The 27,956-nt window shown below is 48.0% G+C and overlaps 3 protein-coding genes across 3 annotated transcripts in view; all 3 read right to left on the bottom strand.

The window, feature by feature from the left end:
* Window positions 1-27,956, bottom strand: part of LOC126989282 (fat-like cadherin-related tumor suppressor homolog) — a 48,191-nt gene that overhangs the window by 4,162 nt on the left and 16,073 nt on the right. The window contains exons 6-8 of the mRNA XM_050847925.1: window positions 26,660-26,864; window positions 26,397-26,541; window positions 10,753-10,852 (exon numbers count right to left, since the gene is read on the bottom strand). Of these exons, the coding sequence (XP_050703882.1) occupies window positions 10,753-10,852; window positions 26,397-26,541; window positions 26,660-26,864 (450 nt within the window). The remainder of the gene's footprint in view (window positions 1-10,752; window positions 10,853-26,396; window positions 26,542-26,659; window positions 26,865-27,956) is intronic.
* LOC126989284 (desmoglein-3-like) lies at window positions 8,606-9,443 on the bottom strand. The gene is made up of 2 exons (XM_050847927.1): window positions 9,045-9,443; window positions 8,606-8,926 (listed from the first exon to the last, which is right to left on the bottom strand). The coding sequence occupies exons 1-2, from the start codon at window positions 9,281-9,283 to the stop codon at window positions 8,713-8,715; spliced, it is 453 nt and encodes a 150-aa protein (XP_050703884.1). The 5' UTR covers window positions 9,284-9,443; the 3' UTR covers window positions 8,606-8,712.
* Window positions 11,151-21,728, bottom strand: LOC126989283 (uncharacterized). The gene is made up of 2 exons (XM_050847926.1): window positions 20,969-21,728; window positions 11,151-11,323 (listed from the first exon to the last, which is right to left on the bottom strand). Exons 1-2 carry the CDS (start codon window positions 21,664-21,666, stop codon window positions 11,206-11,208), a joined length of 816 nt encoding a protein of 271 aa, XP_050703883.1. The 5' UTR covers window positions 21,667-21,728; the 3' UTR covers window positions 11,151-11,205.

The following is a 27,956-nucleotide window of genomic DNA, read 5'->3' as shown; positions in this document are numbered from 1 at the left end:
ATTATTACATTACGTAGGAAAATTTCTCGTGAACACGATAGTGTGATCAGAATGCAGTTAAAGCTCTACGTATTGAAAACACAGAGTTATTTATAGCAACATTTCACTCGCCCCAACCATCACGGCGCTCGAGACACCCTGTATGATGATGTTAAAAAAATGAGTGTCGCGCGCGCCATGATGGTTGGGGCGAGTGACATGTTGCTATAAATAACTCTGTGTTTTGCAGTCAATGAACAACTGTATACTCAGCCACCGCGTGTAGAGGATAGGTGTGAAGGGAAGGAAGGAAGGAGGAACAGCAAGGAATGGTGGGAGGGAGATGTAGGGTCGATGGTGGTCACTGGTTGGTTGCAGTTACGGACCTTTCACACTGGGGTAACCAGTGGCGGTCACCAGTGACGGCCACCGGTGGCCTCGTGTGAAAGGCCTAATTCCATCAAACAGTGGCCCGCATTACAAGTCAAACCAGGGAAGTTTCGGGTCCCTACAAAGGTCGGTTTAGGGGCCGTACTACAAGTCCAATCCGAGAAGTTTCGGGTCCCTACAAAGCTCGGGATGAATAACTCTGTAGGGACCCGAAACCTCTCGGGTTTGACATGTAATATGGCCTAGTATCTCAAAAAATAGTGATGCGAAAATAATTCCTTGGGTTGAATATTCTCAGCACCTCTAAGGTAACGTATAAAGGTCATTTTCAACTCGCAGAACACTATGAAGACGTAAAGTGATAAATATCCTTTTGTTAGTCACCCTCGGAGATGGGGTACGATATCCTGCCGCTGTTCTGCACTTAAGGGTTAGAATGAACGCCCAGAGGAACGCTCAAAGGTACGATATCGTGTCATTTTTCTGTATTTATGGGTTAGAATGAACGCCTAGTGGAACGCCCAAAGGTACGATATCCTGCCGCTGTTCTGTATTATGGGTTAGAATGAACGCCTGTCAGTCCCTTGAAAAGCTCACCCTTAAGATGAAGTACGATATCCTGCCGTTTTGTTTTTTTTCACGGCAAGGGAGGCAGCTCAGGGCTAAAAATCAAAATCAGCAACAAAAACAAAATCATCAAGAAAAAGGCCGCTAAACGCTGCTCCGGCAAAAGAAAAAAAGAACGAGAGGCCAAAAGAGAGGTCAAGTCTGGGAGGAGAGGAGTCTTGATGGCCGCCTCACTCTCACTCACCCGCCCACACTCACCCTCGAAGATGGAGTAGGATATCCTGCCGTTGTCGCCCTTGTCGTGGTCCAGCGCCATCACCCGCACCACCGCCGTGCCCGCCGCCCCACGCTCACCTGGGGCAAGGAAGCGGCGACCAGTGAGGGCAGAGGCGGAGGGACAGGAGAGGGGGTGGTGTGTAAGGTGAATAAGCTGCTACTACTACTACTGCTACTACTACTACTGCTACTACTACTACTACTGCTGCTGCTACTACTACTACAAGTACATAAATGATACCTCCACCCATGTTTATTTTCCCGTCACATAATCATGGAGGGCTCCATAGCTTGGAGGTCATTAGCCCCAACTCTGTCCGCTAATGACTGTGGCATCCAACCATATCACTAATACTACCTGACACTAAATCACCTATCATCTATTACGTCTAGATCCCCCTTTCCTTCCCTACTCAGTCACTCCCACCCTAATGTCACTCTCCACCACTGTGGCTTCATAGTCCATATTGGAGATGGTGGTGGCTTTTGGGCCAGAGTGTCTGGTGCCCCTGAGACATAGGATGGCCGACCTGAGCTGGGAGAACGAGAGGCAACACCTCATCCAGGCGACAACGTGACTCCTTGGCTGATGCTTCTTTTCTGAGATTAGTTCCGCGAGGCGTGCGTAGAAGCATTGGGCCCTGGGACCCATCCCGCCGGATGTGGTGAAGACGAGAGGGGTGAAGCTGCCCTGATCAACATGTTGGATTCTTTCACCGTATGCCCTTGTCTTCTCCTGCTCGTTCCTGTGGTGGGCGGCTTGCAGGGGCAGCTCACGGTGACAGGCAGCCATCGGGTCGAATATGCGGATGTCCATGAACGCCCGCTGTCCGCGCACCCAGAATCCGCGGGCACTTACATCAACCCGTGCCTCCTGTGAGGTATTGGCTGTCCTGTACCGAAGGTGTTCGCCGTCCAGGGGAAGCAGTGCCGGCTCGGTAGTGACGTCTTGGCATACCTCCCCGAGCATGCTGGCTGTCAGATCCCTCACTTCATCGTGTCGAATACAGACGAAGCCTCCTTTTTTACATGTCATGGTGTGGGTGACATCATTTGGTGATCCACATGCACAGAGATCAGGCAGTCCCTCAATCGGCCAGCCATATCTCAGAGCAATGGCGTCGACAAATTCTTGTTTGTTGAGGCTGAAGCCCTTTGCTCTGATTGGTAATGACGTTAGCCAGTTAGAGGCGCCTGCCTCCTGTGCTGTGTGTATTTTTCTACCCATTTCTGTGGACAGGTGGTGTGTAAGACGGTCCAGCTCGTCTTTTTGGGCCTGTTGCCTTTCTTCTGAGATTTTTCTTTTAATATCTCTTATTTCTGTTTGGTTTATCTCTCCCTCTGCCTCCTGAGCAATGATCCTGTTGATGAGTGACCTGGTAAGGCTGATGGAGTTTTGGTTCTCCTTATCTGCCAGCTTCTCAGGGTTGGTGATCCCCATCCCACCCAGTCTTGGGGGAAGTGCTAGCATATCCTCTCTTCCTCCCCAAAGCATGATATTTCACCAGCGCCGGCAAGAATACATTCTTGACGGCATTTTCCAGTGGTCGGAGGAGTGGACTGATGCCGGGGATGGTGCGCATCAGGAACGTCCACCGATGTTGGATGCCGTGGGTGTACGCTGAATAGGCAGCGTGTGGCTCAGTCTTGGCAATGGCAGACAAAGCTTCTATTTCCTTCACCCATTCAGCTACTTTGTCTCCATCGTACTCCTTCTTATATACCTCTGTCCCGATCACTGCACCTAAGTGTCGTTGTCCGTCTTTTGTCACAATGACGCCACTTCCTCTAAAAGTTTCTGCGGCATGGTCATAATGTTCAGGTTTGACAATAAGGACAGACTTGGTGGCGTTAGGGATGTATCCTATCTCAGGGCCGGCGGTGTTCACAGTGTCCCACCACCCTTTTAAGTCTGAGATTTTACCAGCACCTGAGAGGTCATCCGCATAAGCCACCTGTTTCACCCGTGTTTCTGCGAACGCGATTTCATTTTGGAGGACTGATAGGCCCAGGGCGTACATAGCCATGGCTATTGGGTCACCTTGTGTTGTTCCCTCAGATGATTTTAACACTCACCTTTCCACTGTGGCTATTTATGTATAAGTCAGTCGGGTATGTATAGGTATTTTCGACATACATAGCTAAGCTAGGGCACTTGGTTTTAATGTTATGTATCATAGTCTTTCTATTTATTGTGTTGAAGGCATTTTTGGCATCAACAAGAAGCACTGCTTCGCACTCCACGTGGTCGAATATCTCCCGCATGGCATGGACTGCTGCTTCACCTCCTGCCTGCTGCCCAGCACAAACTTGGAGGTTCCCTGCTGCCATTCTCACATCTTCTTTGACGACAGCCATGATGCATTTGCCTACGATGCGCCGCAGGACTTCTCCGACTCCTATAGGCCTGCATCCCGGCCTCTTGTCCAAGGGAATGAGGCGGCATGCCGTCAGGGCGTCCACATAGTGGCAGCTGGAGGAGGCGAGTTTTCTTGCCAGTGCTGCAATAGTGTTGCGCAAGTCGCCAGCTGCATTGCCAAAGTTGGCGCTGCTCAGCAAGCTTCGCCATCCCCGTGCATCAAGTCCTGAGGGCCCCGCGCTGCCACGAGTCTGGAGGGCCTTCTTCCACACCATCTCTCCTGTTATCCTTTCGTATATAACTGGATTCGGTGGTTGGTGACATCCTGCCAGTCTCAGTCCCTTCAGATCACTCGATGATTGATGTTTTCCCTGAGTTGACTGATCGTGTCCCTGGTGAGTGGAAGCACACCCCGTGTGGAATTTTCTGACAAGGCTCGTGTTGCAGACGCAACGTTGCCTTGTCGCATTTTGTCTGCAAACTTCCGGGCCCTGTCTTCTGTGGAGGTGTTGTTTTGTTGGGGTCCGGGGAGCCTCTCCTGTATGGCTCTGGCTTCTCCAAGGAGGGCATCTAACTCGTTAGTTTGCCACAAGGCAACTCGTCTTCTTAATGCCTCGATATTTTCGGCTTGTTTGGTCTTTGGGTGTGCTTTTTGGAGGAAGAGATGGGGGAGAGTGAATACAATTTTCAGGGATAGGGGCGCCAGTGGTGTGTTCTGGATGTAGTTATTTAACAGGGTGACAATTTCTTTGATGATAAATGTCGTGGCTCCACATCTGGGTGGTTCAAAAAGATTTCTTGCAGACCACCCAACAACTTCAAGGTATGTGTCATCCACCCACCTCGTTGCTTCCCCCTCCGCTAGCCCCTTCCAAGCAAAGCTTCCCCCGACCTCCGCCGCGCCCTGTCCAGTCGAAGAGGAAGAGTGATGAGGGGGTGGTGGTAGTGGTGTTGGTAGTGGCAACATTGGAGGTGCCAATGGAAGGGTGGTACCGGTTGAGGGGATATAGAGGTGGCGGTTGTGCAGCAGCTCCTCCGACACCCCCTCCCCGCTCACTCCTTCCCCGGCGGCCTCATTGTCCCCGCGGTGTCGCGCTTCATCGTTATCCTCCTGCTCTGATCCCTGCCCAGGGATTTTGGCACCTGTCGCTCTTTTACAGTTCGTACAGCGTCTTTTCTCCTTAACACATGCACAGTTTATACATCTGTGATCTTCTTTTGTACAAACGCAGCATCTTCTTTGGCTTGGAGGGTCAAGCATTTATAAAATTATAGATATTGATATTAATGACAACAGGAATATTGGTAGTACATGTAGTAATAATGACTGATTATTGATTATGATTGAAAGTAGTAGTGATATCTACTGTGGAATGACACTAATATTAATATTCCTATTAGTTTAGCGACATTGACAGATATATAGATAGGATTATAATCAATATAATAGGCTGACATATTGTTTTCAAGGATGAAAGAGAGAGAGTTGGGATGGAGATATTATCAGTGCGATGTGGAGAGATTTGTTAGTGTCAGCATGGCATCGAGGTTACAGAGGTTAGCGTAACCAAGGGGCGGTTGGTGCGGTGTGGGGAGCGAGGGGGCCGGGGGCAGGGGCGTTCCTAGACATTTTGGGGCCCGGGGGGCTCATTCCCATTTGGGGCCCCTCTTATGGGGTGAGAGGCGAGCACAATGAGCCAAAGCAGCTGCGGGGTTTAGTGGGGTGCTGTTAGCCCCCACCCCCCCACCCCGGGAAAATTTTTAGAATATGAGCAATTGTAGAATCATTTTAAAGGCACTTGTAAATGCAAATTTCAGACATTTTATTTCTTAAAACTAGGTGCACACTGAATAATTGAAGATCCACTTAATCCAGTTAAGCATAATGATAAATGGTAAAAATGAGGATAACAGTAATGTACTCTGATGGCGATATGATGTGGAGGGAGTTAAATGAATCAATATTGCTGGAAGGGACTCCATTATGTAAAGGGAGATAGATCAGGGTGAAGGGAGTTAGAACAGAGTGAATCATGACTGGAGGGAGAACAAACTTTGGGGCGGTAGAACAGAGTGGAAATAAGTTAAACAGTGAAGGGAAGGTAGAACAGAGTGAGGGGAAGGTAGAAGAGAATGAAGGTAAGGTAGAACAGAGTGAAAGGGAGGTAGGACAGTGATGGGAGGAAGTAGAACATATTGAAGGAAGGTAGAACAGAGTAAATGGAGGTAGAACAGCGAAGGGAGGTAGAAATTAGAATACTGTGAAGGGAAGGCCCGGAAGGTAGAACATAGTGAAATGGTTCAATTGGAGGTAGAACAGAGTGATAGGAGGTAGAACAAAGTGATGGGAGAAAGAACAGAGTGATTGGAGGAAGAACAGAGGGAAGATGTGAAGGGAGGTAGACATGAGTGAAGGGAAGGTAGAATAGAGTGAAGGGAGGTAGAACAGAGTGGAGGGGAAGGTAGACCAGAGTAAAGTGAAGTTAGGGAGTTAATTCAATATTGCTGGAAGGGAGAAAAGGAGAGGAAGGACCACAGACCGCTCCGAGATTATAAACGAAACAAAAGCATTGGTATTCTTGTTGATGTTAGTACACTTGTTAGTAGGTAGGGCCTACACTTAACACTTTTCAAGTTGTTCACTTGCTCCTACTGTCCTACAATTGTCGACGTGCCTTCTTGGCAGCAAACTCCTCTATTATATCACTCATATCAATTTTATCCAACACTTCTGATTCCACTGACATTAATACTAAACTATTAAGCCTGTCTTGGCTCATCGTGCTGCGTAAATAGTTCTTCACTAGCTTCAGTTTTGAGAAGGACCTTTCACAAGAAGCAATAGATGTTGTAATGATAAGTAAAATTCTGATAGCTGTTGCAAGACTGGGGCAAACATCTTTTCCATAACTACTGATTTTTTTCAAAATATCCACTGGTAGCCTTGGTAGTTCACTGTTGAAAAACATTACACGTGCATCTATTATATCATTGAATAGGGAGATTGCCTTGGGGCCCTTTAGTGAGACCCAAATTTGTCTTTCGGGTCCAAATATAAATGGGGCCCTTGACCATTTTGGGGCCACTGAATTTAGCTTGTCCTCCTGCCATAGCAGCAATGGTTAAATTTCGCATTTTGGGGCCCCCCTCACTTTGGGGCCCGGGGGGCGATTTCAAACAGCCCCCCCCTCGCCCCCCCCCTCAGGAACGCCACTGGCCGGGGGTATGGGCGTATAGTGTGAAGAGAGGGTGAGTGGGGAAGAGACAGGAGAGAGAGAGAGAGAGAGAGAGAGAGAGAGAGAGAGAGAGAGAGAGTAATAATTGTAATTGCATCAGAACAGAAGTAAACAAAGTGTTAAAATTATATTAATGACACTAACGTCGATAATAATGTAAGCAGTAGTTTTGAAAGTATGAACACAAGTAATATGAATAATAATAATGACAAGAATATTATACTGATACTAATTATAATAGCAATAACAACAATGGCAACGCTAATAATAGTAACAATGACAAAAAATACTACTACTACTACTACTACTACTACTACTACTACTACTACTATTACTACTACTACTACTACTACTACTACTACTACTACAACCATCCCTACTATTACTAAAAGAAGAAGAAGAAGAAGAAGAAAAAGAACAACAACAAGAACAACAACAATTGACTACTACTACAACTACTACTACATCTATTTACTACTACTACTACTACTACAACATACTACTACTACTACTACTACTACTACTACTACTACTACTACTACTACTACTACTACTACTACTACTACTACTACAAGTAAAAACAACAACAGGAATAATAATAATAATAATAATAATAATAATAATAATAATAATAATAATAATAATAATAATAATAACAATAATAATAATAAAACTCTCCTTCCTTACCATTACAGGCCAATCACGCCCAAAGCACGTCATAACACATCGTTCTTTCTGACGTATTTTCATCACGGACTAAACAATTTATACGAAGTTAATCGCTCCGTAAACGTCCACTAATTTAACGTCACTAACTATCTCACGTGCCTCTTCCACCTCCTTCTTCTCCTACTCTTTTCCTCTCCTTCACCCCCCCAAAGAGCCTCGTTCACGCCTTTATGGAGCGTCCCCGTACGTGTAGGTTGTCGGGACTGCATCTCACACCCCCTTCAGCCTCGTAGGGTAAGAGGGTGTTCGTCTGAAGCGCCCACTTCAAGCTCCTGCCTTTGATCTCTCCTCCTCCCCGCCCCGCCGCTCCTCTGTCTTTCGCCGCTACTTTTATGGCTATTCTTACCGTGCTCCTAACTTTATGGCTACTCCTCTCAGACCGCCCCGCTGTTTAAGGCCGCCTCTCGCCTCGTCCTTTTTCACCGCCTGCTCGTGAAGTTTACAAGGGAGTTAAGTGGCGTTGCAAATCCCCTTTCCCCGCCGCCGAACTTTGGGAGGTTAAACCCTTATTTGTTTCCCGCAGCTTCCCGTGATTTAAGCCGCCGGGATATTGACTCGTTGTTATGACTCAGAAAAGAAGATGGGTTACGTTTTTAAACGTCTCGAAAGGAGCTGAAAGGTACTGATTTAGGGTCTCTCTCTCTCTCTCTCTCTCTCTCTCTCTCTCTCTCTCTCTCTCTCTCTCTCTCTCTCTCTCTCTCTCTCTCTCTCTCTCTAAAACACACACACACACACACACACACACACACACACACACACACTAGTCATCATTGTTCGGTTCTGGCCAGAGGAGCGTCGTAAGTTTGGAGGATTCGGTCCGATGGGAGAGCAACGATACATCCCCTGGCGCGGCCTCTGTTTGCTGGACTTGTGTTATTTGGGCGGAGGTGAAACACGACTATTGACAACGGCTGTTTACGGACCCGCACCCCACGGCACGGTGAGGCACGCGCCGGGACGAGACTCGTCATACAATAACTATACATTTGACTTTAGTTCATCAGATTGTTCCATTATTCAAATATTATGTTGGAACGTTCGTCATATACAAACTTTTTTCTCTGGATTAGATATGAATCGCCTATTTATACGTTTTCTGTGTATAATAGTGATGTAGTTGCTTTAATTAACTTCCTATAATACTTAGGAAAAGTATTCTTCAACTCCGGCGATATTTCACAGGTCAGGTAACTGGTGTCGGTTGAGGCGGCGGTGCACGAGCCGCCGCAGGCACAGTGTACTCACCTTGGCGATGATCATGGGCTCCAGGAAGACGGGCTCGTGGTCGTTGTCGTCCTCCACCGTCACGGACACGCGGGCAAAGTCTGCGTTCTCCTGTCGGCCGCGGTCCCTGCAGCTCACGGTCAGCTCGTGGACGCTGGACACCTCCCTACGTGGAGATGAGCCTCAAGGTTATCACATGTTCAATAACTGCATTCAGTATACTCAGACAGCAAGACTATTCATCTTTGTTTCTTGCAGCTTGACACGCCAGCTGCTCGTCTGACCTGTCCAGGGGCTCGGCCACGATGAGGTCACCAGTGAACGAGTCCACGGTGAAGAGGCCCTGGGACGCCAAGGCCTGGGCGTGGTGCAGCGTGAAGTACACCGCGGAGGACGCCGTGGGTGACTGGTCCCTGTCTCGGCACTGCAGGGTGACCACGGTGGACCCCGGCGCCACGTCCTCGCTCACGGCACCCTCGTAGGTCCTGGCGCTGAACACCGGGCGGTGATCATTGGCGTCCATCACCTCCACCACGAGCTGCGGCAAGGGAGGCACCAAGTGGTTACGTTAGCCAAGGGGGAAATGACGGACAGCTGACGGGAAGGGTGTGTTGTGTGGAAAGGAATGTTGGAGAGATAACTATAACTATAACTATAACGAGAGAGAGAGAGAGAGAGAGAGAGAGAGAGAGAGAGAGAGAGAGAGAGAGAGAGAGAGAGAGAGAGAGAGAGAGAGAGAGAGAGAGAGAGAGAGAGAGAGAGAGAGAGAGAGATCACTATCGTGCTCATGAGAGATTTTCCTACGTCATGTAATAATATATTTCTGCAGTCAATGAACAACTGTTGAAAACAGTGAGTATAAGTAAAACATGTTATAAACATTTTTTTAACATCTTCACGGTTCAACTCATCGTAATACCATTTTCGTATTTGCTTTGTCGAGTTTTTGAAATACATCTTGATTCTACAGTCAGTGCTGAGTCTGATGGTGTCAAGCAAAACTGGCTAGCTCGTCTATGAGTTGAGCTATGGCATATACTCAGCCACCGCGTGTAGAGGGATAGGTGTGAAGGGGAAGGAAGGGAAGGAGGAACAGCAAGGAATGGTGCGAGGGAGATGTAGGGTCGATGGTGGTCACTGGTTGGTTGCAGTTACCCGGACCTTTCACACTGGGGTAACCAGTGGCGGTCACCGGTGACGGCCACCGGTGGCCTCGTGTGAAAGAGGCCTAATTCCATCAAACAGTGGCCCGCATTACAAGTCAAACCCGAGAAGTTTCGGGTCCCTACAAAGGTCGGTTTAGGGGCCGTACTACAAGTCCAATCCGAGAAGTTTCGGGTCCCTACAAAGCTCGGGATGAATAACTCTGTAGGGACCCGAAACCTCTCGGGTTTGACATGTAATATGGCCTAGTATCTCAAAAAATAGTGATGCGAAAATAGTTCCTTGGGTGCTGTAGAATCAGCACCTCTAAGGTAACGTATAAAGGTCATTTTCAACTCGCAGAACACTATGAAGACGTAAAGTGATAAATATCCTTTTGTTAGTCACCCTCGGAGATGGGGTACGATATCCTGCCGCTGTTCTGCACTTAAGGGTTAGAATGAACGCCCAGAGGAACGCTCAAAGGTACGATATCGTGTCATTTTTCTGTATTTATGGGTTAGAATGAACGCCTAGTGGAACGCCCAAAGGTACGATATCCTGCCGCTGTTCTGTATTATGGGTTAGAATGAACGCCTGTCAGTCCCTTGAAAAGCTCACCCTTAAGATGAAGTACGATATCCTGCCGTTTTGTTTTTTTTCACGGCAAGGGAGGCAGCTCAGGGGTAAAAATCAAAATCAGCAACAAAAACAAAATCATCAAGAAAAAGGCCGCTAAACGCTGCTCCGGCAAAAGAAAAAAAGAACGAGAGGCCAAAAGAGAGGTCAAGTCTGGGAGGAGAGGAGTCTTGATGGCCGCCTCACTCTCACTCACCCGCCCACACTCACCCTCGAAGATGGAGTAGGATATCCTGCCGTTGTCGCCCTTGTCGTGGTCCAGCGCCATCACCCGCACCACCGCCGTGCCCGCCGCGGCCCCCACGCTCACCTGGGGCAAGGAAGCGGCGACCAGTGAGGGGCAGAGGCGGAGGGACAGGCGAGGGGGTGGTGTGTAAGGTGAATAAGCTGCTACTACTACTACTACTGCTACTACTGCTACTACTACTACTGCTACTACTACTACTACTGCTGCTGCTACTACTACTACAAGTACATAAATGATACCTCCACCCATGTTTATTTTCCCGTCACATAATCATGGAGGGCTCCATAGCTTGGAGGTCATTAGCCCCAACTCTGTCCGCTAATGACTGTGGCATCCATCCATATCACTAATACTACCTGACACTAAATCACCTATCATCTATTACGTCTAGATCCCCCTTTCCTTCCCTACTCAAGTCACTCCCGACCCACCCTAATGTCACTCTCCACCACTGTGGCTTCATAGTCCATATTGGAGATGGTGGTGGCTTTTGGGCCAGAGTGTCTGGTGCCCCTGAGACATAGGATGGCCGACCTGAGCTGGGAGAACGAGAGGCAACACCTCATCCAGGCGACAACGTGACTCCTTGGCTGATGCTTCTTTTCTGAGATTAGTTCCGCGAGGCGTGCGTAGAAGCATTGGGCCCTGGGACCCATCCCGCCGGATGTGGTGAAGACGAGAGGGGTGAAGCTGCCCTGATCAACATGTTGGATTCTTTCACCGTATGCCCTTGTCTTCTCCTGCTCGTTCCTGTGGTGGGCGGCTTGCAGGGGCAGCTCACGGTGACAGGCAGCCATCGGGTCGAATATGCGGATGTCCATGAACGCCCGCTGTCCGCGCACCCAGAATCCGCGGGCACTTACATCAACCCGTGCCTCCTGTGAGGTATTGGCTGTCCTGTACCGAAGGTGTTCGCCGTCCAGGGGAAGCAGTGCCGGCTCGGTAGTGACGTCTTGGCATACCTCCCCGAGCATGCTGGCTGTCAGATCCCTCACTTCATCGTGTCGAATACAGACGAAGCCTCTTTTTTACATGTCATGGTGTGGGTGACATACTTTGGTGATCCACATGCACAGAGATCAGGCAGTCCCTCAATCGGCCAACCATATCTCAGAGCAACGGCGTCGACAATTTCTTGTTTGTTGAGGCTGAAGCCCTTTGCTCTGATTGATAATGACGTTAGCCAGTTAGAGGCGCCTGCCTCCTGTGCTGTGTGTATTTTCTACCCATTTCTGTGGACAGGTGGTGTGTAAGACGGTCCAGCTCGTCTTTTTGGGCCTGTTGCCTTTCTTCTGAGATTTTTCTTTTAATATCTCTTATTTCTGTTTGGTTTATCTCTCCCTCTGCCTCCTGAGCAATGATCCTGTTGATGAGTGACCTGGTAAGGCTGATGGAGTTTTGGTTCTCCTTATCTGCCAGCTTCTCAGGGTTGGTGATCCCCATCCCACCCAGTCTTGGGGGAAGTGCTAGCATATCCCTCTCTTCCTCCCCCAAAGCATGATATTTCACCAGCGCCGGCAAGAATACATTCTTGACGGCATTTTCCAGTGGTCGGAGGAGTGGACTGATGCCGGGATGGTGCGCATCAGGAACGTCCACCGATGTTGGATGCCGTGGGTGTACGCTGAATAGGCAGCGTGTGGCTCAGTCTTGGCAATGGCAGACAAAGCTTCTATTTCCTTCACCCATTCAGCTACTTTGTCTCCCACGTACTCCTTCTTATATACCTCTGTCCCGATCACTGCACCTAAGTGTCGTTGTCCGTCTTTTGTCACAATGACGCCACTTCCTCTAAAAGTTTCTGCGGCATGGTCATAATGTTCAGGTTTGACAATAAGGACAGACTTGGTGGCGTTAGGGATGTATCCTATCTCAGGGCCGGCGGTGTTCACAGTGTCCCACCACCCTTTTAAGTCTGAGATTTTACCAGCACCTGAGAGGTCATCCGCATAAGCCACCTGTTTCACCCGTGTTTCTGCGAACGCGATTTCATTTTGGAGGACTGATAGGCCCAGGGCGTACATAGCCATGGCTATTGGGTCACCTTGTGTTGTTCCCTCAGATGATTTTAACACTCACCTTTCCACTGTGGCTATTTATGTATAAGTCGGTCGGGTATGTACAGGTATTTTCGACATACATAGCTAAGCTAGGGCACTTGGTTTTAATGTTATGTATCATAGTCTTTCTATTTATTGTGTTGAAGGCATTTTTGGCATCAACAAGAAGCACTGCTTCGCACTCCACGTGGTCGAATATCTCCCGCATGGCATGGACTGCTGCTTCTCCTCCTGCCTGCTGCCCAGCACAAACTTGGAGGTTCCCTGCTGCCATTTTCACATCTTCTTTGACGACAGCCATGATGCATTTGCCTACGATGCGCCGCAGGACTTCTCCGACTCCTATAGGCCTGCATCCCGGCCTCTTGTCCAGGGGAATGAGGCGGCATGCCGTCAGGGCGTCCACATAGTGGCAGCTGGAGGAGGCGAGTTTTCTTGCCAGTGCTGCAATAGTGTTGCGCAAGTCGCCAGCTGCATTGCCAAAGTTGGCGCTGCTCAGCAAGCCTCGCCATCCCCGTGCAACAAGTCCTGAGGGCCCCGCGCTGCCACGAGTCTGGAGGGCCTTCTTCCACACCATCTCTCCTGTTATCCTTTCGTATATAACTGGATTCGGTGGTTGGTGACATCCTGCCAGTCTCAGTCCCTTCAGGTCACTCGGTGGAGGATGTTTTTCCTTGAGTTGACTGATCGTGTCCCTGGTGAGTGGAAGCACACCCCGTGTGGAATTTTCTGACAAGGCTCGTGTTGCAGACGCAACGTTGCCTTGTCGCATTTTGTCTGCAAACTTCCGGGCCCTGTCTTCTGTGGAGGTGTTGTTTTGTTGGGGTCCGGGGAGCCTCTCCTGTATGGCTCTGGCTTCTCCAAGGAGGGCATCTATCTCGTTAGTTTGCCACAAGGCAACTCGTCTTCTTAATGCCTCGATATTTTCGGCTTGTTTGGTCTTTGGGTGTGCTTTTTGGAGGAAGAGATGGGGGAGAGTGAATACAATTTTCAGGGATAGGGGCGCCAGTGGTGTGTTCTGGATGTAGTTATTTAACAGGGTGACAATTTCTTTGATGATAAATGTCGTGGCTCCACATCTGGGTGGTTCAAAAAGATTTCTTGCAGACCACCCAACAACTTCAAGGTATGTGTCATCCATCCACCTCGTTGCTTCCCCCTCCGCTAGCCCCTTCCAAGCAAAGCTTCCCCCGACCTCCGCCGCGCCCTGTCCAGTCGAAGAGGAAGAGTGATGAGGGGGTGGTGGTAGTGGTGTTGGTAGTGGCAACATTGGAGGTGCCAATGGAAGGGGTGGTACCGGTTGAGGGGGATATAGAGGTGGCGGTTGTGCAGCAGCTCCCTCCGACACCCCCTCCCCCCGCTCACTCCTCCCCCGGCGGCCCTCATTGTCCCCGCGGTGTCGCGCTTCATCGTTATCCTCCCTGCTCTGATCCCTGCCCAGGGGATTTTGGCACCTGTCGCTCTTTTACAGTTCGTACAGCGTCTTTTCTCCTTAACACATGCACAGTTTATACATCTGTGATCTTCTTTTGTACAAACGCAGCATCTTCTTTGGCTTGGAGGGTCAAGCATTTATAAAATTATAGATATTGATATTAATGACAACAGGAATATTGGTAGTACATGTAGTAATAATGACTGATTATTGATTATGATTGAAAGTAGTAGTGATATCTACTGTGGAATGACACTAATATTAATATTCCTATTAGTTTAGCGACATTGACAGATATATAGATAGGATTATAATCAATATAATAGGCTGACACATTGTTTTCAAAGGATGAAAGAGAGAGAGAGAGAGAGAGAGAGAGAGAGAGAGAGAGAGAGAGAGAGAGAGAGAGAGAGAGAGAGAGAGAGAGAGAGAGAGAGAGAGAGAGAGAGAGAGAGAGAGAGAGAGAGAGAGAGATATTATCAGTGCGATGTGGAGAGATTTGTTAGTGTCAGCATGGCATCGAGGTTACAGAGGTTAGCGTAACCAAGGGGCGGTTGGTGCGGTGTGGGGAGCGAGGGGGCGGGGGGCAGGGGCGTTCCTAGACATTTTGGGGCCCGGGGGGCTCATTCCCATTTGGGGCCCCTCTTATGGGGTGAGAGGCGAGCACAATGAGCCAAAGCAGCTGCGGGGTTTAGTGGGGTGCTGTTAGCCCCCACCCCCCCACCCCGGGAAAATTTTTAGAATATGAGCAATTGTAGAATCATTTTAAAGGCACTTGTAAATGCAAATTTCAGACATTTTATTTCTTAAAACTAGGTGCACACTGAATAATTGAAGATCCACTTAATCCAGTTAAGCATAATGATAAATGGTAAAAATGAGGATAACAGTAATGTACTCTGATGGCGATATGATGTGGAGGGAGTTAAATGAATCAATATTGCTGGAAGGGACTCCATTATGTAAAGGGAGATAGATCAGGGTGAAGGGAGTTAGAACAGAGTGAATCATGACTGGAGGGAGAACAAACTTTGGGGCGGTAGAACAGAGTGGAAATAAGTTAAACAGTGAAGGGAAGGTAGAACAGAGAGGGGAAGGTAGAAGAGAATGAAGGTAAGGTAGAACAGAGTGAAAGGGAGGTAGGACAGTGATGGGAGGAAGTAGAACATATTGAAGGAAGGTAGAACAGAGTAAATGGAGGTAGAACAGCGAAGGGAGGTAGAAATTAGAATACTGTGAAGGGAAGGCCCGGAAGGTAGAACATAGTGAAATGGTTCAATTGGAGGTAGAACAGAGTGATAGGAGGTAGAACAAATTGATGGGAGAAAGAACAGAGTGATTGGAGGAAGAACAGAGGGAAGATGTGAAGGGAGGTAGACATGAGTGAAGGGAAGGTAGAATAGAGTGAAGGGAGGTAGAACAGAGTGGAGGGGAAGGTAGACCAGAGTAAAGTGAAGTTAGGGAGTTAATTCAATATTGCTGGAAGGGAGAAAAAGGAGAGGAAGGACCACAGACCGCTCCGAGATTATAAACGAAACAAAAGCATTGGTATTCTTGTTGATGTTAGTACACTTGTTAGTAGGTAGGGCCTACACTTGACACTTTTCAAGTTGTTCACTTGCTCCTACTGTCCTACAATTGTCGACGTGCCTTCTTGGCAGCAAACTCCTCTATTATATCACTCATATCAATTTTATCCAACACTTCTGATTCCACTGACATTAATACTAAACTATTAAGCCTGTCTTGGCTCATCGTGCTGCGTAAATAGTTCTTCACTAGCTTCAGTTTTGAGAAGGACCTTTCACAAGAAGCAATAGATGTTGTAATGATAAGTAAAATTCTGATAGCTGTTGCAAGACTGGGGCAAACATCTTTTCCATAACTACTGATTTTTTTCAAAATATCCACTGGTAGCCTTGGTAGTTCACTGTTGAAAAACATTACACGTGCATCTATTATATCATTGAATAGGGAGATTGCCTTGGGGCCCTTTAGTGAGACCCAAATTTGTCTTTCGGGTCCAAATATAAATGGGGCCCTTGACCATTTTGGGGCCACTGAATTTAGCTTGTCCTCCTGCCATAGCAGCAATGGTTAAATTTCGCATTTTGGGGCCCCCCTCACTTTGGGGCCCGGGGGGCGATTTCAAACAGCCCCCCCCTCGCCCCCCCCCTCAGGAACGCCACTGGCCGGGGGTATGGGCGGATAGTGTGAAGAGAGAGAGAGAGAGAGAGAGAGAGAGAGAGAGAGAGAGAGAGAGAGAGAGAGAGAGAGAGAGAGAGAGAGAGAGAGAGAGAGAGAGAGAGAGAGAGAGAGAGTAATAATTGTAATTGCATCAGAACAGAAGTAAACAAAGTGTTAAAATTATATTAATGACACTAACGTCGATAATAATGTAAGCAGTAGTTTTGAAAGTATGAACACAAGTAATATGAATAATAATAATGACAAGAATATTATACTGATACTAATTATAATAGCAATAACAACAATGGCAACGCTAATAATAGTAACAATGACAAAAAATACTACTACTACTACTACTACTACTACTACTACTACTACTACTACTACTACTACTACTACTACTACTACTACTACTACAACCATCCCTACTATTACTAAAAGAAGAAGAAGAAGAAGAAGAAAAAGAACAACAACAAGAACAACAACAATTGACTACTACTACAACTAGGCTACTACATCTATTTACTACTACTACTACTACTACTACAACATACTACTACTACCACTACTACTACTATTACTACTACTACTACTACTACTACTACTACTACTACTACTACTACAAGTAAAAACAACAACAGGAATAATAATAATAATAATAATAATAATAATAATAATAATAATAATAATAATAATAATAATAATAATAATAATAATAATAATAAAACTCTCCTTCCTTACCATTACAGGCCAATCACGCCCAAAGCACGTCATAACACATCGTTCTTTCTGACGTATTTTCATCACGGACTAAACAATTTATACGAAGTTAATCGCTCCGTAAACGTCCACTAATTTAACGTCACTAACTATCTCACGTGCCTCTTCCACCTCCTTCTTCTCCTACTCTTTTCCTCTCCTTCACCCCCCCAAAGAGCCTCGTTCACGCCTTTATGGAGCGTCCCCGTACGTGTAGGTTGTCGGGACTGCATCTCACACCCCCTTCAGCCTCGTAGGGTAAGAGGGTGTTCGTCTGAAGCGCCCACTTCAAGCTCCTGCCTTTGATCTCTCCTCCTCCCCGCCCTGCCGCTCCTCTGTCTTTCGCCGCTACTTTTATGGCTATTCTTACCGTGCTCCTAACTTTATGGCTACTCCTCTCAGACCGCCCCGCTGTTTAAGGCCGCCTCTCGCCTCGTCCTTTTTCACCGCCTGCTCGTGAAGTTTACAAGGGAGTTAAGTGGCGTTGCAAATCCCCTTTCCCCGCCGCCGAACTTTGGGAGGTTAAACCCTTATTTGTTTCCCGCAGCTTCCCGTGATTTAAGCCGCCGGGATATTGACTCGTTGTTATGACTCAGAAAAGAAGATGGGTTACGTTTTTAAACGTCTCGAAAGGAGCTGAAAGGTACTGATTTAGGGTCTCTCTCTCTCTCTCTCTCTCTCTCTAAAACACACACACACACACACACACACACACACACACACACACACACTAGTCATCATTGTTCGGTTCTGGCCAGAGGAGCGTCGTAAGTTTGGAGGATTCGGTCCGATGGGAGAGCAACGATACATCCCCTGGCGCGGCCTCTGTTTGCTGGACTTGTGTTATTTGGGCGGGAGGTGAAACACGACTATTGACAACGGCTGTTTACGGACCCGCACCCCACGGCACGGTGAGGCACGCGCCGGGACGAGACTCGTCATACAATAACTATACATTTGACTTTAGTTCATCAGATTGTTCCATTATTCAAATATTATGTTGGAACGTTCGTCATATACAAACTTTTTTCTCTGGATTAGATATGAATCGCCTATTTATACGTTTTCTGTGTATAATAGTGATGTAGTTGCTTTAATTAACTTCCTATAATACTTAGGAAAAGTATTCTTCAACTCCGGCGATATTTCACAGGTCAGGTAACTGGTGTCGGTTGAGGCGGCGGTGCACGAGCCGCCGCAGGCACAGTGTACTCACCTTGGCGATGATCATGGGCTCCAGGAAGACGGGCTCGTGGTCGTTGTCGTCCTCCACCGTCACGGACACGCGGGCAAAGTCTGCGTTCTCCTGTCGGCCGCGGTCCCTGCAGCTCACGGTCAGCTCGTGGACGCTGGACACCTCCTACGAGGAGATGAGCCTCAACGTAATCACATCAACAATAACTGCATTCAGTATACTCAGACAGCAAGACTATTCAACTTTGTTTCTTGCAGATTGACACGCCAGCTGCTAGTCTGAACTGTCCTGGGCTCGGCCACGATGAGGTCACCAGTGAACGAGTCCACGGTGAAGAGGCCCTGGGACGCCAAGGCCTGGGCGTGGTGCAGCGTGAAGTACACCGCGGAGGACGCCGTGGGTGACTGGTCCCTGTCTCGGCACTGCAGGGTGACCACGGTGGACCCCGGCGCCACGTCCTCGCTCACGGCACCCTCGTAGGTCCTGGCGCTGAACACCGGGCGGTGATCATTGGCGTCCATCACCTCCACCACGAGCTGCGGCAAGGGAGGCACCAAGTGGTTACGTTAGCCAAGGGGGAAATGACGGACAGCTGACGGGAAGGGTGTGTTGTGTGGAAAGGAATGTTGGAGAGATAACTATAACTATAACTATAACGAGAGAGAGAGAGAGAGAGAGAGAGAGAGAGAGAGAGAGAGAGAGAGAGAGAGAGAGAGAGAGAGAGAGAGAGAGAGAGAGAGAGAGAGAGAGAGAGAGAGATCACACTATCGTGCTCATGAGAGATTTTCCTACGTCATGTAATAATATATTTCTGCAGTCAATGAACAACTGTTGAAAACAGTGAGTATAAGTAAAACATGTTATAAACATTTTTTTAACATCTTCACGGTTCAACTCATCGTAATACCATTTTCTTATTTGTTTTGTCGAGTTTTTAAAATACATCTTGATTCTACAGTCAGTGCTGAGTCTGATGGTGTCAAGCAAAACTGGCTAGCTCGTCTATGAGTTGAGCTATGGCATATACTCAGCCACCGCGTGTAGAGGGATAGGTGTGAAGGGGAAGGAAGGGAAGGAGGAACAGCAAGGAATGGTGGGAGGGAGATGTAGGGTCGATGGTGGTCACTGGTTGGTTGCAGTTACCCGGACCTTTCACACTGGGGTAACCAGTGGCGGTCACCGGTGACGGCCACCGGTGGCCTCGTGTGAAAGAGGCCTAATTCCATCAAACAGTGGCCCGCATTACAAGTCAAACCCGAGAAGTTTCGGGTCCCTACAAAGGTCGGTTTAGGGGCCGTACTACAAGTCCAATCCGAGAAGTTTCGGGTCCCTACAAAGCTCGGGATGAATAACTCTGTAGGGACCCGAAACCTCTCGGGTTTGACATGTAATATGGCCTAGTATCTCAAAAAATAGTGATGCGAAAATAATTCCTTGGGTTGAATATTCTCAGCACCTCTAAGGTAACGTATAAAGGTCATTTTCAACTCGCAGAACACTATGAAGACGTAAAGTGATAAATATCCTTTTGTTAGTCACCCTCGGAGATGGGGTACGATATCCTGCCGCTGTTCTGCACTTAAGGGTTAGAATGAACGCCCAGAGGAACGCTCAAAGGTACGATATCGTGTCATTTTTCTGTATTTATGGGTTAGAATGAACGCCTAGTGGAACGCCCAAAGGTACGATATCCTGCCGCTGTTCTGTATTATGGGTTAGAATGAACGCCTGTCAGTCCCTTGAAAAGCTCACCCTTAAGATGAAGTACGATATCCTGCCGTTTTGTTTTTTTCACGGCAAGGGAGGCAGCTCAGGGTAAAAATCAAAATCAGCAACAAAAAACAAAATCAGCAACAAAAAGGCCGCTAAACGCTGCTCCGGCAAAATAAAAAAAGAACGAGAGTCCAAAAGAGAGGTCAAGTCTGGGAGGAGAGGAGTCTCGATGGCCGCCTCACTCTCACCCGCCCACACTCACCCTCGAAGATGGAGTAGGATATCCTGCCGTTGTCGCCCTTGTCGTGGTCCAGCGCCATCACCCGCACCACCGCCGTGCCCGCCGCGGCCCCCACGCTCACCTGGGGCAAGGAAGCGGCGACCAGTGAGGGGCAGAGGCGGAGGGACAGGCGAGGGGGTGGTGTGTAAGGTGAATAAGCTACTACTACTACTACTGCTACTACCACTACTACTACTACTACTACTACTACTACTACTGCTGCTACTACTACTACAACTACATAAATGATACCTCCACCCATGTTTATTTTCCCTTCACATAATCATGGAGGGCTCCATAGCTTGGAGGTCATTAGCCCCAACTCTGTTCGCTAATGACTGTGGCATCCAACCATATCACTAATACTACCTGACACTAAATCACCTATCATCTATTACGTCTAGATCCCCCTTTCCTTCCCTACTCAAGTCACTCCCGACCCACCCTAATGTCACTCTCCACCACTGTGGCTTCATAGTCCTTATTGGAGATGGTGGTGGCTTTTGGGCCAGAGTGTCTGGTGCCCCTGAGACATAGGATGGCCGACCTGAGCAGGGAGAACGAGAGGCGACACCTCATCCAGGCGACAACGTGACTCCTTGGCTGATGCTTCTTTTCTGAGATTAGTTCCGCGAGGCGTGTGTAGAAGCATTGGGCCCTGGGACCCATCCCGCCGGATGTGGTGAAGACGAGGGGGGTGAAGCTGCCCTGATCCACATGTTGGATTCTTTCACCGTATGCCCTTGTCTTCTCCTGCTCGTTCCTGTGGTGGGCGGCTTGCAGGGACAGCTCACGGTGACAGGCAGCCATCGGGTCGAATATGCGGATGTCCATGAACGCCCGCTGTCCGCGCACCCAGAATCCGCGGGCACTTACATCAACCCGTGCCTCCTGTGAGGTATTGGCTGTCCTGTACCGAAGGTGTTCGCCGTCCAGGGGAGGCAGTGCCGGCTCGGTAGTGACGTCTTGGCATACCTCCCCGAGCATGCTGGCTGTCAGATCCCTCACTTCATCGTGTCGAATACAGACGAAGCCTCCTTTTTTACATGTCATGGTGTGGGTGACATCATTTGGTGATCCACATGCACAGAGATCAGGCAGTCCCTCAATCGGCCAGCCATATCTCAGAGCAATGGCGTCGACAAATTCTTGTTTGTTGAGGCTGAAGCCCTTTGCTCTGATTGGTAATGACGTTAGCCAGTTAGAGGCGCCTGCCTCCTGTGCTGTGTGTATTTTTCTACCCATTTCTGTGGACAGGTGGTGTGTAAGACGGTCCAGCTCGTCTTTTTGGGCCTGTTGCCTTTCTTCTGAGATTTTCCTTTAATATCTCTTATTTCTGTTTGGTCTATCTCGCCCTCTGCCTCCTGAGCAATGATCCTGTTGATGAGTGACCTGGTAAGGCTGATGGAGTTTTGGTTCTCCTTATCTGCCAGCTTCTCAGGGTTGGTGATCCCCATCCCACCCAGTCTTGTGGGGAAGTGCTAGCATATCCTTCTCTTCCTCCCCCAAAGCATGATATTTCACCAGCGCCGGCAAGAATACATTCTTGACGGCATTTTCCAGTGGTCGGAGGAGTGGACTGATGCCGGGGATGGTGCGCATCAGGAACGTCCACCGATGTTGGATGCCGTGGGTGTACGCTGAATAGGCAGCGTGTGGCTCAGTCTTGGCAATGGCAGACAAAGCTTCTATTTCCTTCACCCATTCAGCTACTTTGTCTCCCACGTACTCCTTCTTATATACCTCTGTCCCGATCACTGCACCTAAGTGTCGTTGTCCGTCTTTTGTCACAATGACGCCACTTCCTCTAAAAGTTTCTGCGGCATGGTCATAATGTTCAGGTTTGACAATAAGGACAGACTTGGTGGCGTTAGGGATGTATCCTATCTCAGGGCCGGCGGTGTTCACAGTGTCCCACCACCCTTTTAAGTCTGAGATTTTACCAGCACCTGAGAGGTCATCCGCATAAGCCACCTGTTTCACCCGTGTTTCTGCGAACGCGATTTCATTTTGGAGGACTGATAGGCCCAGGGCGTACATAGCCATGGCTATTGGGTCACCTTGTGTTGTTCCCTCAGATGATTTTAACACTCACCTTTCCACTGTGGCTATTTATGTATAAGTCAGTCGGGTATGTATAGGTATTTTCGACATACATAGCTAAGCTAAGGCACTTGGTTTTAATGTTATGTATCATAGTCTTTCTATTTATTGTGTTGAAGGCATTTTTGGCATCAACAAGAAGCACTGCTTCGCACTCCACGTGGTCGAATATCTCCCGCATGGCATGGACTGCTGCTTCTCCTCCTGCCTGCTGCCCCGCACAAACTTGGAGGTTCCCTGCCATTCTCACATCTTCTTTGACGACAGCCATGATGCATTTGCCTACGATGCGCCGCAGGACTTCTCCGACTCCTATAGGCCTGCATCCCGGCCTCTTGTCCAGGGGAATGAGGCGGCATGCCGTCAGGGCGTCCACATAGTGGCAGCTGGAGGAGGCGAGTTTTCTTGCCAGTGCTGCAATAGTGTTGCGCAAGTCGCCAGCTGCATTGCCAAAGTTGGCGCTGCTCAGCAAGCTTCGCCATCCCCGTGCATCAAGTCCTGAGGGCCCCGCGCTGCCACGAGTCTGGAGGGCCTTCTTCCACACCATCTCTCCTGTTATCCTTTCGTATATAACTGGATTCGGTGGTTGGTGACATCCTGCCAGTCTCAGTCCCTTCAGGTCACTCGGTGGAGGATGTTTTTCCTTGAGTTGACTGATCGTGTCCCTGGTGAGTGGAAGCACACCCCGTGTGGAATTTTCTGACAAGGTTCGTGTTGCAGACGCGATGTTGCCTTGTCGCATTTTGTCTGCAAACTTCCGGGCCCAGTCTTCTGTGGAGGTGTTGTTTTGTTGGGGTCCGGGGAGCCTCTTGTATGGCCCTGGCTTCTCCAAGGAGGGCATCTAACTCGTTAGTTTGCCACAAGGCAACTCGTCTTCTTAATGCCTCGATATTTTCGGCTTGTTTGGTCTTTGGGTGTGCTTTTTGGAGGAAGAGATGGGGGAGAGTGAATACAATTTTCAGGGATAGGGGCGCCAGTGGTGTGTTCTGGATGTAGTTATTTAACAGGGTGACAATTTCTTTGATGATAAATGTCGTGGCTCCACATCTGGGTGGTTCAAAAAGATTTCTTGCAGACCACCCAACAACTTCAAGGTATGTGTCATCCACCCACCTCGTTGCTTCCCCCTCCGCTAGCCCCTTCCAAGCAAAGCTTCCCCCGACCTCCGCCGCGCCCTGTCCAGTCGAAGAGGAAGAGTGATGAGGGGGTGGTGGTAGTGGTGTTGGTAGTGGCAACATTGGAGGTGCCAATGGAAGGGGTGGTACCGGTTGAGGGGGATATAGAGGTGGCGGTTGTGCAGCAGCTCCCTCCGACACCCCCTCCCCCCGCTCACTCCTTCCCCGGCGGCCCTCATTGTCCCCGCGGTGTCGCGCTTCATCGTTATCCTCCCTGCTCTGATCCCTGCCCAGGGGATTTTGGCACCTGTCGCTCATGTTACAGTTCGTACAGCGTCTTTTCTCCTTAACACATGCACAGTTTATACATCTGTGATCTTCTTTTGTACAAACGCAGCATCTTCTTTGGCTTGGAGGGTCAAGCATTTATAAAATTATAGATATTGATATTAATGACAACAGGAATATTGGTAGTACATGTAGTAATAATGACTGATTATTGATTATGATTGAAAGTAGTAGTGATATCTACTGTGGAATGACACTAATATTAATATTCCTATTAGTTTAGCGACATTGACAGATATATAGATAGGATTATAATCAATATAATAGGCTGACACATTGTTTTCAAAGGATGAGAGAGAGAGAGAGAGAGAGAGAGAGAGAGAGAGAGAGAGAGAGTTGGGATGGAGATATTATCAGTGCGATGTGGAGATTTGTTAGTGTCAGCATGGCATCGAGGTTACAGAGGTTAGCGTAACCAAGGGGCGGTTGGTGCGGTGTGGGGAGCGAGGGGGCCGGGGGTATGGGCGTATAGTGTGAAGAGAGGGTGAGTGGGGAAGAGACAGGAGAGGTCGGTGTGAAGGAGAGAGAGAGAGAGAGAGAGAGAGAGAGAGAGAGAGAGAGAGAGAGAGTAATAATTGTAATTGCATCAGAACAGAAGTAAACAAAGTGTTAAAATTATATTAATGACACTAACGTCGATAATAATGTAAGCAGTAGTTTTGAAAGTATGAACACAAGTAATATGAATAATAATAATGACAAGAATATTATACTGATACTAATTATAATAGCAATAACAACAATGGCAACGCTAATAATAGTAACAATGACAAAAAATACTACTACTACTACTACTACTACTACTACTACTACTACTACTACTACCATTACTACTACTACTACTACTACTACAACCATCCCTACTATTACTAAAAGAAGAAGAAGAAGAAGAAGAAAAAGAACAACAACAAGAACAACAACAATTGACTACTACTACAACTAGGCTACTACATCTATTTACTACTACTACTACTACTACAACATACTACTACTACCACTACTACTACTATTACTACTACTACTACTACTACTACTACTACTACTACTACTACTACTACTACTACTACTACTACAAGTAAAAACAACAACAGGAATAATAATAATAATAATAATAATAATAATAATAATAATAATAATAATAATAATAATAAAACTCTCCTTCCTTACCATTACAGGCCAATCACGCCCAAAGCACGTCATAACACATCGTTCTTTCTGACGTATTTTCATCACGGACTAAACAATTTATACGAAGTTAATCGCTCCGTAAACGTCCACTAATTTAACGTCACTAACTATCTCACGTGCCTCTTCCACCTCCTCCTTCTTCTCCTACTCTTTTCCTCTCCTCCTTCACCCCCCCAAAGAGCCTCGTTCACGCCTTTATGGAGCGTCCCCGTACGTGTAGGTTGTCGGGACTGCATCTCACACCCCCTTCAGCCTCGTAGGGTAAGAGGGTGTTCGTCTGAAGCGCCCACTTCAAGCTCCTGCCTTTGATCTCTCCTCCTCCCCGCCCTGCCGCTCCTCTGTCTTTCGCCGCTACTTTTATGGCTATTCTTACCGTGCTCCTAACTTTATGGCTACTCCTCTCAGGCCGCCCCGCTGTTTAAGGCCGCCTCTCGCCTCGTCCTTTTCACCGCCTGCTCGTGAAGTTTACAAGGAGTTAAGTGGCGTTGCAAATCCCCGGGCCCCGCCGCCGACCTTTGGGAGGCTAACCCTGTCTTTGTGTCCCGCAGCTTCCCGTGATTTAAGCCGCCGGGATATTGACTCGTTGTTATGACTCAGAAAAGAAGATGGGTTACGTTTTTAAACGTCTCGAAAGGAGCTGAAAGGTACTGATTTAGGGTCTCTCTCTCTCTCTCTCTCTCTCTCTCTCTCTCTCTCTAAAACACACACACACACACACACACACACACACACACACTAGTCATCATTGTTCGGTTCTGGCCAGAGGAGCGTCGTAAGTTTGGAGGATTCGGTCCGATGGGAGAGCAACGATACATCCCCTGGCGCGGCCTCTGTTTGCTGGACTTGTGTTATTTGGGCGGGAGGTGAAACACGACTATTGACAACGGCTGTTTACGGACCCGCACCCCACGGCACGGTGAGGCACGCGCCGGGACGAGACTCGTCATACAATAACTATACATTTGACTTTAGTTCATCAGATTGTTCCATTATTCAAATATTATGTTGGAACGTTCGTCATATACAAACTTTTTTCTCTGGATTAGATATGAATCGCCTATTTATACGTTTTCTGTGTATAATAGTGATGTAGTTGCTTTAATTAACTTCCTATAATACTTACGAAAAGTATTCTTCAACTCCGGCGATATTTCACAGGTCAGGTAACTGGTGTCGGTTGAGGCGGCGGTGCACGAGCCGCCGCAGGCACAGTGTACTCACCTTGGCGATGATCATGGGCTCCAGGAAGACGGGCTCGTGGTCGTTGTCGTCCTCCACCGTCACGGACACGCGGGCAAAGTCTGCGTTCTCCTGTCGGCCGCGGTCCCTGCAGCTCACGGTCAGCTCGTGGACGCTGGACACCTCCCTACGTGGAGATGAGCCTCAAGGTTATCACATGTTCAATAACTGCATTCAGTATACTCAGACAGCAAGACTATTCATCTTTGTTTCTTGCAGCTTGACACGCCAGCTGCTCGTCTGACCTGTCCAGGGGCTCGGCCACGATGAGGTCACCAGTGAACGAGTCCACGGTGAAGAGGCCCTGGGACGCCAAGGCCTGGGCGTGGTGCAGCGTGAAGTACACCGCGGAGGACGCCGTGGGTGACTGGTCCCTGTCTCGGCACTGCAGGGTGACCACGGTGGACCCCGGCGCCACGTCCTCGCTCACGGCACCCTCGTAGGTCCTGGCTGCGGCAAGGGAGGCACCAAGTGGTTACGTTAGCCAAGGGGGAAATGACGGACAGCTGACGGGAAGGGTGTGTTGTGTGGAAAGGAATGTTGGAGAGATAACTATAACTATAACTATAACGAGAGAGAGAGAGAGAGAGAGAGAGAGAGAGAGAGAGAGAGAGAGAGAGAGAGAGAGAGAGAGAGAGAGAGAGAGAGAGAGAGAGAGAGAGAGATTTACATAGATTTACATAGAAAATCAGACCACACAGACCCCATGGTCCAGACTAGGTGGTCTGTCCTTAAACCTAAGTGATTTTACATTAATCAGATGGCTCCAAAACGTTGCTTTTCTACTCTAGTTAATATTAAGTTCAAGGAAGTGACGGTCGAGCTTGTTTTTAAAGGAGTCAATCGTGTTACACTGGACCACTGATGGTGGGAGCTTATTCCATTCTCGCACTACAACGTTGGTGAAGAAAATTTTGGTGCAGTCTGAGTTTACTTGTCTACATTTGAGTTTTGTGCCATTGTTCCTCATTCGCAAAGTGTCATCGATCATAAACAATTTTGTTCTGTCTACATTCGTGAAACCATTAAGTATTTTAAAACATTCGATCAGTTTTCCTCGGAGGCGACGTTTCTCAAGAGAGAACATGTTAAGGGTGGAAAGCCTTTCTTCGTAGGATTTGTTGCGCAAGGAAGGGATCATTTTGTTGCTCGACGCTGAACACCTTCTAGTTTAGCAATGTCCTTTGCATGGTGGGGAGACCAAAACTGTACCGCATATTCCAAGTGGGGTCTGACTAAACTATTGTAGAGCGGAAGTATTACATCTTTATTCTTGAATAAAAAGTTTCTTTTAATGAAGCCCAACATTCTGTTCGCTTTATTTGCTGCATCGATGCATTGATGTGAGAATTTGAGGTTTGACGCGATTTTAATCCCCAGGTCCTTAACGCATTGAACGCTTGTGAGTTTAACGCCGCGTATTTCGTAATCGAACTTTTTATTTTTTGTTCCAACTTGAAGGACCTGGCACTTGTCTACGTTAAAGGGCATCTCCCATTTATCCGACCAAGCTGAAATTTTGTGCAAATCCTCTTAGAGGCT

Source organism: Eriocheir sinensis, unplaced genomic scaffold, assembly GCF_024679095.1.
Source record: "Eriocheir sinensis breed Jianghai 21 unplaced genomic scaffold, ASM2467909v1 Scaffold1122, whole genome shotgun sequence".
NCBI classification, from domain to species: domain Eukaryota; kingdom Metazoa; phylum Arthropoda; class Malacostraca; order Decapoda; family Varunidae; genus Eriocheir; species Eriocheir sinensis.
This window is presented reverse-complemented; position numbering and strand designations above follow the sequence as displayed.

What these genes read in the sequence shown, in the direction of transcription:
- LOC126989284 (XM_050847927.1), bottom strand. Translation starts at nt 9,283, where the DNA reads ATGGACGCCAATGATCACCGCCCGGTGTTCAGCGCCAGGACCTACGAG. An exon ending in GTGGCCGAGCCCCTGGACAG is followed by an intron (nt 8,927 to 9,044) that starts GTCAGACGAGCA and finishes ATCTCCACGTAG; the next exon opens with GGAGGTGTCCAGCGTCCACG.
- LOC126989283 (XM_050847926.1), bottom strand. Translation starts at nt 21,666, where the DNA reads ATGGGTAGAAAAATACACACAGCACAGGAGGCAGGCGCCTCTAACTGG. An exon ending in CTCTCGTTCTCCCTGCTCAG is followed by an intron (nt 11,324 to 20,968) that starts GTCGGCCATCCT and finishes CTCCCAGCTCAG; the next exon opens with GTCGGCCATCCTATGTCTCA.